Source organism: Capricornis sumatraensis, chromosome 6 (genome assembly GCF_032405125.1).
Source record: "Capricornis sumatraensis isolate serow.1 chromosome 6, serow.2, whole genome shotgun sequence".
NCBI classification, from domain to species: domain Eukaryota; kingdom Metazoa; phylum Chordata; class Mammalia; order Artiodactyla; family Bovidae; genus Capricornis; species Capricornis sumatraensis.
The window spans coordinates 118,790,479-118,806,597 of NC_091074.1; the positions used below are offsets into that span (position 1 = coordinate 118,790,479).

General features: G+C 48.4%; 1 protein-coding gene across 1 annotated transcript in view; it reads right to left on the reverse strand.

Moving 5' to 3' along the window:
- The window catches only part of CDK5RAP2 (CDK5 regulatory subunit associated protein 2), a 179,749-nt gene that overhangs the window by 108,794 nt on the left and 54,836 nt on the right, over nucleotides 1-16,119 (reverse strand). Inside the window, exon 12 of the mRNA XM_068973752.1 lies at nucleotides 10,319-10,537. Coding sequence (XP_068829853.1) covers nucleotides 10,319-10,537 — 219 coding nt within the window. The remainder of the gene's footprint in view (nucleotides 1-10,318; nucleotides 10,538-16,119) is intronic.

A 16,119-nucleotide genomic window follows, 5' to 3' on the forward strand; every position in this document is an offset into this window, starting at 1 on the left:
AAGTGGATTATATGAAAAATAAAATATCCCTATAATCTTAGAACCACATTAGAAATGAAAAGCCAGGCCCTCACACTTCCTTCGCCAGGCAGTTAGTTTGTCTATCTCCAGCCAGGTGGAGAATGAGAAGGTTCTCATCCATCACATTTCCATCTTATCAGGAGGCTTCACTGTGAGAAAGCTTGTCAGTGGTTACCTTTAAACACACAGAGGAAACTTCGCTAAAATCTTAATGAGGTATAGAAACTCAGTGATGTAAGAACTTTCAGAAAGAGCAGGAGACACTGGTGCTCCAGTCACGCTCTGCGGAGCCTCGTGGCTCCTGGGGACTGAGGCAGGAGGCGGACGTGGTGGGGAGAGAGGGGCCGCCTGGCTTCTTACCGTGACTCACCGAGCAGCTCTCCCTCTGTGTTTTCTCTCCAGAAGAGTTATTTGGACAAAGAATAAGTGAAGTGAAGTTGCTCAGTCGTGTCCAACTCTTTGCAACCCCATGGGCTGTAATCCACCAGGCTCCTCCATCCATGAGATTCTCCAGGCAAGAATACTGGAGTGGGTTGCCATTTCCTTCTCCAGGGGATCTTCCCAATCCAGGGATCGAACCCGGGTCTCACACACTGCAGGCAGATGCTTTACTGTCTGAGCCTCCAGGGAAGACAAACAAAGAATTCATATGCTCAAAAAATAAACGAAGACCATGGAAATGAGACAGTTCATGCCACAGAGACCAGTAACCATGTGAGCGGCGTGATTCTGAGCAGGGAGCTCCGTGTGGGCTTCCCCAGGAAGCCGGGGGCAGACAAATGGACAAAGGCGGGGAAGCTCAACCTGCGCAGGGGTCGGGGCGCACCCCTTGAGGTGCCGGGCACCAGGCGAGGCACCCCAGCGATGCAATGGGGCACACCCGCCCTGCCCCCAGCCCTGCCTGCGCCCCGTGCCGGGCTCATTCACAACACCCCAGCCTCGACCCAGGCCTGCCCTCTACTGGAAACCCGTCCCCACCCCCGGCCTCCAGGCAAACAGGGGCTCGTCCTTTGGGTCTCAGCTCACACCCACCTCCTCTGCAAGGCCCCCCTTTCCCCTCCTCTCAGCTCGATTCTGTTCTCCGTGCTCTCAAAGCACTCGGGCCAGCCCTCTCAAAGCAGCACCATGCTCGACTTTAGCTCTTGTCGGAGTTTCTACGGCATTTCTCTACTAGATTCCTTCAGAGACTGCGTCTGACTTGATTCAGTCCTGTCTCCTCAGCACCCAGGACAGGGCCTGGCACAAAAATTATACAGGAAAAGCCAGAGATAAAGGGAAGTCTCTCTGTTTACGCCCCAGAAAGACGATAGCAATTCCCAATGAGAAGTGATGGAAACGGCCTTCAAAGCCAGCAGCCCCACGTGAGCCACTCAGACCCCAGAGTCTGTCACTGAAAAGGGTTCTGACGCCCCTCCTAGAGGAATCAATGGGTTGGAAAGGGACGCACAAGCACTCTCTCCAGAGGAGAGGTGACTGTTATCAAAGAAGGAATGTACGGCTTTGTTGCCTTGACTGGTCAAAGGGCAGACCACACTTATTAGCCAGCAGGGTCTGGCAGAGTCTCGGGGGCTGCGCTTTGTCACCCCAAGCCCTGAGCCAGCACCTGCCACACAATTAAAAGGCAGCAAAAGAGGAAGGAAGAGGAGGAACCTGAGGTGTTGAGCATCGCCCTCCGTGTGCTGGGAACCACAGCAGGCATTTTCTCCTGCCTTAAATTTTATTATCCATTATTGAATTCCAAATCAGAAATTATCAACCCCATTTTAGCGGAGTAAACGTAAGTTCAGACGAATGAAGTAACTGGCTCAGAAGCTCAGAGTTAAGCACCTACTGACGCTGAGATTCCAACCCGAGTTTGCCACCATCTCCCCGTGTCCCAGAGACGCCCACTGAACTGCTGCGTTTCTAGCGCCCCAAGACCATGAACAACAGAACAGTCACTGCTTACTAACCACCACCGATGCCAGGTGTTACGCTAAGGGCTCTATCTTTTCTCATAAAGCTCTCACAACCAATGCCTGGTTTTCTAGCAAGAGGCAGACATCACGGTCTGCAGAGGCAGAGTAGCTGGTTCCCAGACCCACAGCTGGCAAGCGACAGAGCCAGGGCTCACGTCTGGTCTGACTCCCAAGACTGCTCTCTGCCCCTCTTAGGAGGAGCTGGGATCCGCACAGACTAAACTTCTCGCACACAGGTCATTTAAACTGCACATCCGAAAAGGACACCAATTCAAACTCTTCACACCTGACCTTAAAGACAAAGGCTAGGGGCTGGGGGAAGAGGAGCTTTGACCCTTGGTAGAAATCACTCTGGGAAATAGCGGAGGACAGACAAGGCTGGCGCGCTGCAGCTGCAGAGTCGGGCAGGACGTAGCGACCGGACAACAGACCACACTGCCTCAGGCCTGTGGTCTTGGCCCTAACCAAGCAGCCTACAGCCTACAGACACCGTCTCCAAGCACCAGCTTTGAATGACAGTTCACCAAGAGATGTCCTGAATGCTGCTGCAACCTCACCTGGGGTCAGCCAGCCTCAAACATGCGAAGAGACCAGAGAGGCTGAGGCTGAACCGCCCTGGAATCAAACCCACCCCTGTCAAAGCACTCGGGATCAGCCAGTTGGGTGACGGATACAACTTTACTTAGATTTGGGGGCTGTAGCCAGTAGATGCATCCCCGCAGAGCTGAGGGCCCAGGTTCTGAAGCACACACCTGTCATAGCAGGGGACAGGCCTCGTAACAGGCGAGAGCGTTAGCAGACAGTCTGGGGAACAGGCTAAAGCAGCGTCTAGTGACCGGGGCCCTCAGAGGAGAAGGGAGAGCCTGTGACTTGCTCCTCTCCGGCCCCTGCTCACTCGGAGCAGCACAGAGCGCCTGAACCAGAGGCAGCAAACGCAAAACCAAGACGTGCCTCTGCTGTCCTCCACTGCATGCACGCGCACACACACGTGCATGCACACACACACGCGCACGCACACACACAGCACCTCGAGTCTCTGGAGCCAAACAAGGGCATCAAAGCCAGAGACGCGAGAGCAAGGATCCAAGTAGCCACGCAGCACTCCTGTTGGAGCGCCGAGAAAGTCCCGGGGGAGGCCGCTCGGTCGTGTCTGACTCTTGTGACCCCACGGACTGCAGCCCACCAGGCTCCTCTGTCCGTGGGCTTCTCCAGGCAAGAACACTGGAGTGGGTAGCCATGCCCTTCTCCAGGGGATCTTCCTGACCCAGGGATCAGACCCCGGTCTCCCACACAGCAGTCAGATTCTTTACCGTCTGAGCCACCAGGGAAGCCCCAGACCACAGAAGCTAGGACATTCTGAACATCACAGTCAGAACATCGGCTTGGGACTATTTGGGGTGGGGGTCTGATTGTTTTTTGCAAAGGCCTCCTGAATTTCTTTAAAGAGTTCTGGGTCCCTCTGCTGGTGAGGAGGTATAATACAATAAAGGGGATCTATCTGTGAGACCCTCACTTTTTTACCTTGTTTTTCCTTTTTCGTGACTAGGACTCCCAAGGTCAAGGCTGAAGCTTGGATTCACACGAGCCTACCCACAGTGCCCCAACCACTGCAAATACTCAGTAACTGTCCCTTCAACAAACAAATGAGCAAACTGCAGATGACGACACACGCTGGGGCACCTGGCACTGGGTGGCTGGGGTCACTGGGGTCGCTGGGGTCACTGGGGTCACAGGCGATTAGAACACAGCTGCAGGCAATGAACCGACTCTCCTGGCCAAGCGCTCGGTGCTCCGCAGCGTCAGACGCCACACTCGGACGCCTCGGATCCAAGCTGCGCCTCCAGACAGGCGCTGTCTGCTTCCAAGATGCTTAGGCGGGGGCACAATGAGGCGGCAGCACGTGGGTTTGGCACAAGCACAGGATGGTTCGATCACATCCAAGAGAGGCTGGCTCGACCCATGCTGCTCGACAGGGGACCAGCGCAAAGGCTTCGAGAGAGGGATCGTCTCAGGACAGAGCTGCACTATTATTTCCCGCTGACTTGGTGATTCTTGTCCAAGAAACGAGAATACTGGGAAACAGCAACACAGTCCCGGGGACTGAAAGCCTAAATACTTACAGGCTTTCCCAACCAACGTCGATGACACTGATCTGGCCCCGGGCAAAACTGCTCTTTTATTGAATGGCGTATTGTCGAGGGCTCTGTATACTGCTCAGAGAACTCCTTATAGAAACCCACCAGAGGCAATACTTCCCTCAGGCCTCAGTGCCAGCAAAGGCTGTCCCTTTATCTCAGCGTCTCCATCTTTGCAGACACTGGAGACCATGTAGCTGAATTTCCCTTTTCACTGTCGCTGCCAGGAACTACCGACCGGGTGTTAGGCCCCGTCTCTAGCACTGCGACCACGATCACAGCAGGCGTCTCTCCTGCCTCACCTGCTTCCATTTCACGCGTCACCCTCATTTCTCTGTGACCCTAATGCATTTAATTTTATGACTGTCCATAAACCTCTGAAATGTTTCTGAAACACAGAAACAAATGACAGGTTTGAAAGCTTCAAATAACCCAGATACAAGTTGGGTGGTCTCGAAAACAGATTACTGTGGTCCACTGAAAAGCTGAAATTATCAGTCTTCCTTTCTGCCTAAAGCACAGTATTCTTAACATAAATATTGATGGTCTGGCATAGCCTCAGCATAGTATCTCAGGCAAAGTCCTGAAACTAAAAAGAGTCCACAGTCCTGGGTCCACGTCACGTTACTTATCCTCTTCTATGTGACCATGATCAAGCCATTTAAATTCTTTTTTTTTAAAGCTATTTAAATTCTGAGGCTCCGGTTAATCTGTGTAATGGGAATAACCTGTTCTATGCCCAATCACAGGGCTGTGAGCGCCAAGGGAAAGACAGGCAGTCCTTTTATTAACTGCAAAGTACACCAAAGAAATCCACACCTAAGAAATCATATTTGCTTCATTTCTACCACTCTGATACCAATTTTCACTGCCAAATAGGATGTTGAAGATGGAGCTGAATGTGAATCGAGAAAAAGACCAACGTTTGGCGCGCGCTTTCGTTCTTCACTGGCGGGAGACTGCGCGGCTGAGCACGCAGCTGCTTGACTGCTGTGTTAGTTTCTGCCGCTCAACGAAGTGAATCGGCTATGAAACCGAAGCGGCAGTCGCGCAGCCGTGTCCGACTCTTTGCGACCCCATGAGCTGTAGTCCATGGGATTCTCCAGCCCAGAACACTGGAGTGGGTAGCGGTCTCTTCTCCCAGGGAGCCTCCCAGCCTAGGGATAGAACCAGGGCTCTCGTACTGCAGGGGGGTTCTTTACCAGCTGAACCCCCAGGGAGGCCCCTCTGTACACATATATCCCCTCCCTCTGGAGCCCCCCCACGCAGCCCTCTGGGTCACCACAGAGCACTGAGCTGAGCTCCATGCGCTGTAGCAGCAGGCCCCCCTGGCTGTCTACTTTGCAACGTTATCTTCTTACCAATGTTCTTCAGCTCCACCTGTGGGAGGCAGGGGAGTTCAAGTACCTGCTGATTATTCAAGAGTCCTGGTGGGGAAAGCTTTGCGTATGCACCCGGACCGCCCAGAAGCCACACCTGAGCGGCCCCACCGCAGAGGCACGGGCTCCTCCTCGTTTCCCCTCTGCCCCGGCTCCTCGGAGCCGCTCTCTCAGGCCACGCGCCTGTTCTCATCTTCCTGTCTCGGGGCTCTCTGCAGCCAATCCACCAGACAAGGCTCTCTAAACTGCACACCTGATCCTAACAACCCTCTCCTTAAGTCCCCCTCAACGGGGGCCGCACTCCCTGGCGGTCACGTCCACTCCCCCAGCTGTGACATGGCCCTCTACAACTCAACCTCTCTCCAGGTTAAAGCACCGTCCACTACCGCTCCAAACTCTTCTTCCGCCAAACACCACACTCTCGCACACCTGGGTACCTTCGTCTCCTGTACAAAACCCTCCTCTCCCTCGCCTACATCATAACCTTCAACTCACACTTCAGAACTAGTTCAAAGGTCACTTTCCCTGGAACCTCCTCTGATCCTGCTCCGTGCTCCTGCGGGCACTCTGCTTCTGTCTCCTTTAGGGAGCTGTCCCCAGGCCAAGCAGAGGGCCTGCACAAAGCGTTCAGTGTGGCTGAATGCATGAACGGACTCCTTTCCTTTGCCAAGCCACACACAGAGGCCACCAAAAGGCCTGGGTTTCTGTTTGCAATAGCAGCTGCTGCGTGGGAGGCTCTAGTTAATAAAGAGCTTAGTTAACAGAACCAGCTGATAAGACACACGAGGCTGGTGGGCCACCCTCTACCTCTGCGTGCATCTTTGCACCATAAGGTAAAGTCACCCCAGCACATTTTCCCAGACCCTGAACAAGCCAGTGCCCCCAGGATCGGGTACAGAACACTCTGATGAGATGGACACAGCAAATTCTTGGGATGAAGCCAGAGGTTAAGTGGAGATGCTGCTGTGATGCAATACACGCAGCACAAAGAAAAAGAACACGGCCGGACTGTCTTGTAAGAAACAAGCACGACTTAACGTAGCAGAGCAGCCGTGATGAGACGCAAGGATGCTGAGTCACAGGCACGCACATCTGAGGCGAACACAGAGGCACTGGCGCCCAGGGCCCTGAAAGAGAGCCGCGCTCTCTGTTGGGAAGCGCTGATCCCTTCCCAGCTCGGGGTTCTGGGGGAGCCACCAGTGACAGAGCACGGGCTCACACCTGCACGCTCGCACTTCTGACGAAGAGCGAGCCTGTGACCCGAGCTGAGCCTCTCGGCAGCTCAGCCCTCGGGCCTCCTGACCAGAGCCGAGTGCGTGAGTCCTCTTTCCTCTCTCGCAATAAACTGAGCAGTGGCCGTCCCAGCAAGCCCGGCAGTGGTGGGTCCAACCACCCAGAGCTGGGGTTGAGTGGACGCCAGGAACAGAAGCTAGCTCAGACACAGTCTCGGTCCTGGCAGAGTTCCTGCCAGCCCTGTGCTTCCAGGTGTTTAGTTATCCAAAGTCATACACTCCTTTTTCTGCATGAGTTCCTTAAGGAACAGAGTTTCTGGCCCTGCAAAAACAGAAAACCTCCCACCCAGAGTAGACTTTGATCCCATCCCTCCCTCTCCCCGTCACACGCCCCTTCCACTTCCTGCCAAGCATCCCTTGCCTCCTTACGAAGATGTATGCATATTATTTAGAAACCTTCTTATCAACTGCAGTCCAAAACTCCTTTAGGGAGCATCAGGGTTTTCATGAATAAGTGAATTATGAAACCAACAATGTCTAACAATACAAGGATAGGTAAATAAATTACAGTGCACCCCCCTTGATATAAAGTTACACAGCCATTTCAAATGTTTACCAAGAGTAAGTTATAAGGTAAAGAAACAATTACATATTTTATAGGTTTGTGTGTGTGTGTGTGTGTGTGTGTGTGCTCACGCACATGCTCATGCCTATGTAGCCCCAAAATCCAATTTCTACTGAATAAACATTTTTATAATGATAGTGGGGAACAGAGGGGATAAACTAAACTAAGGGGGAAAGAAAATTATCCAACAGTGAAGGACCTAAGAATTGATTATGAAAACTGACCTCTATAGAAGGACCCTTTCTGGCCAGTTTCTTCTTTACTCATCTATAAAGCCACACGACTCAAATCTCACACTGCTCACTCAACTCGAGTGTCATCTCCTCCAAAAGCACGGGTCCCCAACCCCTTCAATCTAATGTCAGATGACCTGAGGCGGACCTGATGTTACAATAATAAAAATAAAGTGCACAATAAATGTAGTGAGCTTGAATCATCCCCAAACTATCCTCCCTACCCCTGGTCCAGGGACGAACTGTCTTTCAGGAAAATTGGTCCCTGGTGCCAAAAAGTTTGGGGACTGCTGTCCGAGGAAGTTTTCCTGACTACTCTCTGCCACAGGGATCTTCTGCACTGAATACATAAGCTGCATGAATTAGCTCTGGGTTTCCACTGCTTTGCATTTTTGCCATGTATGACATTTTCATCTCTCTTAAGAAAAAATTAAAACATTCAGAGGTCGTGCCACATACTTCCATCAGCATCTAGCCCAAATACATTTGCTGTTCAATAACACTGCATAAATACGAGAAAAAGGTTTTTTAATAACATGCAATAAACTGGTAGACTCCAGTACTGCTGGTGGAAGCGTAAATTAATCCGGCCCTTTGAACAAATAACTTGGCAGCGTGATTAACTAGTGTAAAATATTTGTATCATCTGGCCCAGTGATCTCACTCCTCAGATCCTTGGCATTTCAAGAAAACAATGCCTTACTGCCCAAAGACATGCACTGCAGTATTACTGAAACAGGCAAACTGTCCAGGAGAGCAGGAAATTATCAGGTAAATCATGTGAAATCTACTCCATGAAGCATATGCACCCTTCAGCAGGACTGCTCTGGAGCCTAAACAACACAGTGAGCTGGCCATGGGAGAGAGGCACGGGGGAGGCGCTCACGGTAAAGCAGGCGACCAAAGGGCACGCATCTGATTCAGCCGGGCCCCCATGCAGCAGGGCTGAAGTGTGATACTGTAGGAGGGCTGTGGAACTTTAGGCGACATTTTTTATTTTCCTAAGTTTCCATTCCCTGGTGGCTCAGATGGTAAAGCGTCTGCCTGCAATGCGGGAGACCCGGGTTCAATCCCTGAGTCAGGAAGATCCCCTGGAGAAGGAAATGGCAACCCACTTCAGCACTCTTGCCTGGAAAATCCCATGGACAGAGAAGCCTGGCGGGCTACAGTCCGTGGGGTCGCAAAGAGTTGGACACGACTGAGCGACTTCACTTTTCCTTTCAAGTTTCCATTGTTGCTCTCTTGCTCTCTACTCAAATTTCTGTTAAAATAAACAAACACTGGTATTTCACTCCCCTTGTTGGTGTCAGCATTACGACTTCAAACTATGGATCCTGGCATCCCATCCCTGCTAAGGGCAGCCACCAGAGGACCCTGGAACCTGTGGGCTCTCCCTGGAGCCCTCCCATGACTCGACCTGCCCCAGGCCCCCATGCAGGGAACTCACTGAACCTGAGTGTCAGTGATCACTCAGCCTCAGACCCCATCCTACCCAACCGCACCAAGGCTCTGTAAGTGGATCTGACTCTCGGGATGCTGAATGTGGAATCTGACGTCTGCGCACTCAGTCATGTGCGACTCTGCGGCCCCATGGACTGTCGGCTACTAGGCATCTCTGTCCGTGGAATTTTCCCGGCAAGAATACTGGAGTGGGTTGCCATGCCCTGCTCCAAGGATGCTGAATACTGAAGTTTAGATGCAACAGAAATCACAATAGAAAACACATGTGTTTGCCTCGACAAGCTGTCAGTTATGACGGCCAAAGGCAAGGTCCAGCCCAGGTTTCCATCAACAGTAAATGGACAAGTAACCATAACCTCACATACTAGGGCAGCACACAGCAGTGGGGATAAACGAAGCACGGCTCTGTAACACCAGGTGAGTAAATCTCTCAAAAAAATAAATGCAATAGAAACTGTAAGAGATGATTTTTGTCTACCAAATTCAGAGAGAACGTTTTTAAATACTAACACTCAATGCTAAATAGAGCAGCCTTTTAAAAAGATCACCCTCCTCTAGGGAGCATGGTATAGTCTTTCTGGAGAACAATTTGAATGTATCTATAAAATAGCATTAAATATATGCTAGCCTTTGACCGAGTAATTATACTTCTATCAGGAAAAATCAGTTGATAAGTATTTATGTACAGTGATGTTTCTTACAGGACTTGTTATAAAATGAAGAAAGTATGATGACCTATACATCCTACAGTAAGGACTAGTTAGATAAGCTGTAGCACATTCAAGCGATGAACTACTGTGTTCACATATTAAAAAAAAAAATGTTTCTCAAGAAAACTCATAATGGCCACACACCGAAATAAAAGAATAAAAAGCAGAACGGAGTACAAAAATGCATCTTCAGGGACTTTCCTGGTGATCCCGCAGTTGGGACTCTGCGCTTCCAATGTAGTGGCACGAGCTTAATCCCTGGCCAGAGAACTAACTTTTTTTGCCGCACGGCCAAAAAGTTTTAAGAATGCATTTTCAGCTCGATACTAATAAATGTGCACGTGCGTGTCCGTGTCTGTGAGAGAGAGAGAGAGGATGTAAGGACTAGAACACTGAACAGTTGACTGGTCATTTCTAGGTGACGAGAAGATGAGTGAAATAGTTTCTGTTTGGGGGTTTTTCTAACTTTTCAGCGATGAATATCTATCTCCCTAAAACCAGACCCAGCCACACAGCCCCCAGGCTTGCTGCCCCCCATCCCAGAGGCCCAGTGGCAGCACTCACGTGGAGGGTGTGGTCCCCCTTGCTCCTCTCTTGGTGGGCTGCCTCCAGCGCCCTCTCCAGCCTCTCCCGTTCCTGCCGCAGGTTGCTCAGCTCCTGGGTGGCCTTCTTAATGCTCCTTCGCAGTCTGTGGTTCTCTGTGCTCTTGCTGAGGTTTTCTGAGCGCAGCTCAGCCAAAAGGGCTGCCTTTTCTAACAGAGCGGCCTCGTAATCTTCAGACCCCTAGAAGAAGAGGAGAGGAGGGAAGCTGGGCTGATTGTCACAGCTCAGTGAACAAACCAAGAAACAGGTGCTCCTCGGTCACCCTCGGGGCCGGCGGGGGGCGGGGGGCATGGAAACTAACATAAACAACATTCAGGACCCAAAGAAAAATTATATGGATGTTTTTAAATAACACAGGGTATCCTTTATGATACGATGTTGATATTGAGGGGGGGAAAGACTACAGTTATTGTGTAAAAGAACTTTTTTCTTTTTTAAGATGATAAAGAAAAGCACAAATGTTAGTAACTCTCTTTAGTGGGGTGTGAACACATGATTTTTTTCCTTTACCTCTCTGTATTTTCAAATATAGGGTTACTGAGCATGTTATTTCTATAATAGCTTTAAAAATTGTTATTTTTAAAAGATAGAAGATAAAGAATTTTATTTCAAAGGCAGAGATGCAGTCAAGCATGAGCGATGTTCATCTCTGTTAGGACGGCTCCAATCCAGAGTCACCTAGAGAAGGAATGCTCAGCTGGGTAACCAACAGCCATCGCAAGAGGCTTTAACTTCAGCAGTCAGATGTCTATACGCATCAAGAACAGGTTTATCTCAGTAATACAGTTCAGCAGAGAAAATACATATGTGACTATCAAGCATATGAAAAAATGTCGTAACTCATCAATAATCAAAAAGGGCAAATTAAAAACAAGCTTTCATATAACAAGGGAGATTGTTTTAATGAGAATACCCAGTGCTGGCGAGCTCACTGTGAAATGATACAATCAACACTCACCTCTCCAGAGCTGGCCAAGCGTCTAGAAGCTAGAAGCCAAGAAATGCACTGACAGGGCTCCTGTGCACAGATCACAGATCAAGCATGTGCACCCTGTGCAAAGAGGTTCACAACCAGCCCCGTAATTCCACTCCTAGGGTTCAATCTCAGGAGAAGAACTCAAACATACGGGGGGGACGCTTTATATACCGTCATTCATCACAGAATAAAAAGTAAGACGCAACCTAAGCGTGCAAAGTATGAAAGTGAATAAAGTATGACAAAGCCACATGATAAAACCTTAAAACCACTGTTTACAAAGAGCTGATAATATGTGAAACAACAGTTAGAACTGGACATGGAACCAGTAGATAGACTGGTTCCAAACTGGGAAAGGAATACATCAAGGCTGGATATTGTCACCCTGCTTATTTAACTTATATGCAGAGTACATCATGTGAAATGCCAGGCTGGATGAAGCACAAGCTGGATTGGCAGGAGAACTATCAATAACCTCAGATATGCAGTGGAGAAGGCAATGGCACCCTACTCCAGCACTCTTGCCTGGAAAATCCCATGGACGGAGGAGCCTGGTGGGCTGCAGTCCATGGGGTCGCTGAGAGTCGGACACGACTGAGTGACTTCACTTTGACTTTTCATTTTCATGCACTGGAGAAGGAAATGGCAACCCATTCCAGTGTTCTTGCCTGGAGAATCCCAGGGACGGGGGAGCCTGGTGGGCTGCCGTCTATGGGGTCGCATAGAGTCGGACACGACTGAAGCGACTTAGCAGCAGCAGCAGATATGCAGATGACACCACCCTTATGGCAGAAAGTGAGAGGAACTACTGAGTCTCCTGATGAAAGTGAAAAAGGAGAGTGAAAAAGCTGCCTTAAAACTCAACATTCCAAAAACAAAGATCATGGCATTGGTCCCATCAATCCATGGCAAACAGATGGAGAAACAGTGGAAACACTGACAGATTTTATTTTCTTGGCTCCAAAATCACTACAAATGGTGACTGCAGCCATGAAACTAAAAGACGCTTGCTCCTTGAAAGAAAAGCTATGACCAACCTAGACAGCATATTAAAAAACAGAGACGTTACTTTGTCGACAATGGTCTGTCTAGTCAAAGCTATGGTTTTTCCAGTAGTCATGTATGGATGTGAGAGTTGAACTATAAAGTAAGCTGAGTATCAAAAAACTGATGCTTTTGAACTGTGGTGTTGGAGAAGACTCTTGATTAGACAGCAAGGAGATCCGACCAGTCTGTCCTAAAGGAAATCAGTCCTGAATATTCACTGGAAGGACTGATGCTGAAGCTGAAACACCAATCCTTTGGCCACCTGATGCCAAGAACTGACTCATCTGAAAAGACCCTGATGCTGGGAAAGATTGAAGGCAGGAGGAAAAGGGGATGACAGAGGATGAGATGGTTGGATGGCATCACCGACATGATGGACATGAGTTTGAGTAGGCTCCAGGAGCTGGCGATCGACAGGGAGGCCTGGTGTGCTGCAGTCCATGGGGTCGCACAGAGTCAGACACGACTGAAGCGACTTAGCAGCAGCACCATACCAACCCTACAAAATACACATTATCATCCCTCTTTAAGTCACTAAGGCTCAGACTGTTAAATGACTGGCCTGTCTTAAGACCATAAGGGATTAAACCTGGGATTCACATGACTCCAGAGCCTGTGCTCTTTCCAGGGCATTTTACACCTCGCCCATTCCAGGGAAGTTTCCAATTAAAACCAATAAACTACAAAAAATTATAACAAGAAGACTGGATTCAATGGGAGAAGGCTAGAGACAAGAATACCAGTTCAGAGTTGTTAAATATAGAGCAGCAATGGTTGTTATTTAAATAATAGATATTAATAAAGTGATCAAAGTCCTGTGGGAAAACCATGTAAATAACAACACAAAGCCTCTTTAAAAAAATCTAAGTTCAAAAAACTCAAATTCATACAACCGATTCACTTCATGAAAATACTTCCCATGCTAATTTCCTCTTAGATGGCCCTGCGGAAAGCTTCTCTGGAGAGGTTGTTTTTTGTCTTTTTTTTTTTTTTTGCCTTCTCCTGCAGGATAGCCTGACTTCTGGATTCCATTTCATCACTCAAGCGCCTAATGAACAGGTGGCAACATCTGGCCCAGGGAGACATGGTCAGAAACTAAAGCCCAAATAATATCACACAAATTGTTCTCCACAGTGTAAAAACGATGAGTTCGCTAAGAAGAGCAGAAGGTCCGGAGTTCCAAGGCCAGTTCAGACTGTGTGACCCGGGAGAGGTTAATTTCTCTAAAGTTCGTTATCTTGCTTGTGAGACTGATCGCTGTTTCCCAGGACTGTTGTAAAGGTGCGAGATGAGAGCATACGGTCTTGTTCCAGCTGGTGCAGGATGAATCAATCTAGACCCCCTCTGCCCTCACTTACTCGACTATCTTTCAATCAACAGATAATATGGAGAGTTTCCTCAAGCTAAAAGCTACGTGTACATCATTAACAGAATCTGAAAACAGACCGAAATAAATACTACTGTATTTTTATGCCAGAACTACATCACCCAACTTAAGGATGAGTTAACGTTTAGTGAGTTACTACCTATGCCCAGATACACAATCTATTTAAGCCTGATAAGGATTAGGGGACGTCAGAGTGACCATCTGGATTTTATGATGTGTAGGCAGGCTGGAGAGTTCAAATACCTTCCCCAAGACGAGGCAAGCTGGTGAGGCAGCGTCAGATGCAACTCCATGTCCCACCCCAGGTTCTTCCCAGTGAAAGTAATAAGACACATACAATGGACTATATGCAGCTGTTTAAAAACACTGTATAAAAAGCGCGCGCGCACACACACACACACACTCACACTCACAAACGAGTGATGTCAAACTGCTGAGTTCTGAGTGAGGTCAACAGACGGCACCAATATCCTGGTCATGACACTGTCCTACGGTCACACAAGACGCTCGCTGCGGGGGAACTAGGTAAACAGCAGGGAGAAATTTACTGCAGGTGAATCTACAAGTATCTCAAAATACTGTTTTTTACAGACTGGCTAGATCTAAAAAAAAAAAAAATCAGGACTGGCTAGACCTACATGTACTGCTGTGGCGAGAATGTCCAGTGAAAACGAGAGACTACAGAACAGAACGCAGAATGATGCTGTTTAACTCTTCAAAGGTGATACATATATATATATATATATATATATATATATATATATATATATATGCACTTTGAAAGAGTTAAGGTGTTGAGAGTGAGTATCTTCAGATGTGGGTTTACTGGTGGCTTTTCTCACCCTCTCTCCACCATTTTAAATATTTTATGAATTTCTTGCGACGTGCAATGTTACTTTTACAAAGCCATGCAGGGGGTGGAGGACGCGTAACACTGGTTCCAATCTGAAAACACATCGTTCAAATGGCTTCAGAGGCGGCACAGCCAGGCCGCACTGCAGTCCTCAGAGTCACCCTGTGATCAGAACTCACATCTCTGCACTGTGGCCCGAATCCCAGAGTCTGAATACCACTAACCGCTGCTCCACTGTCAGGCTCGACGCCGACCTTGTGAGCTCTGGCTCTGACGCTACAGTTAGTTCAATCACGTAACATCCCAAAAAGGTCCCCAAATGTCAAAGACAATGCATTTTCAAGGGTCTGTGCAATATTCAAATTATATATACCTTGTAATTAACGAGCCAATAGAGGGGTCTGGTATGCATTTATTCACACACGTGATCCAAGTGGAAAGAGCACAGATTTGGAAGCCAGACTTGAGCTGAAGTCCTGGCAACCTGTCAAACAGGTGAGCACACTACCTCCATGCTAAGGGTTGAACGAGCGCTCTCTGAACAGCCAACAAGCCAGGCAGAACCTGAGGCGTTGCAACAGCATCTGCTCTTCACACTTCTCAAGATGAGAAACCTGGCCGACACCAAACTACAAGACCTCAACAATCACTCGGACAGGCTTTTGGGGCTGAGGGTTATGAAACTCATAAATACACGTAAAAAGTCAGGGTAACATTTAAACGGATAAGACTTTTCTTTCCTTCAAGGGCCAATAGCAAGTAAAATATCACAGCTCTTATAAGGATATCTAGTCTTTGCTTATCAATTGCCAACATATATTTTTTTCCCGAAGGAATGGGTAATATGGATGGTTTTCCTAAGAATTCAACTTTTAAGGCTTGTTAATTTCTAAGCAAGTAAAAAAAAAAAAAAAGAAAAGAAAAACTCAGTGCAAAGTATAATCTTGGCTCCATTTCATCAACCACCACCAAAATAGCTGGGAAGGCAAGGCTGAAAGTCCCAAAACAGAAATGTATCTCTCCTTGCAATACACCAGGATTGCAACCAAATTACTTCAGTTACTCTTACTGTGAACTGAGGCTCTGAAAAGATAAGGCATGGGATATGAATCTTAGGAACCATCTTAAATTAGATTTAACTCCTAACTTCTACTTTATAACTAAAAACAATATGAGCGGGAGACGTGGGAGGGGAGAGTTTTAAGGTGGTATGGGCTTCATCAGATGATGGAGCTTTATCAATTAACCAGTTATTAGTAACAGGCAAACACTGTATAACATGGAAAGAAAATGCTAATTCCAAACACAGAAGCATAATTAACAAGAGAGAGGGACGATCAGGGGATGACCAGCACAAGTCCTTGCAGCCCCATGTTGGAGGGAAAAAAGAGAACAGGCAGGTCAACTGACCAAGGCTGGGAACAGATACCTGGCCAGGGGCAGGAAGCCCGCAGCCACCAGGCTCAGAGGGGAGGCAGGGAGGGACAGGGAGCAGCACA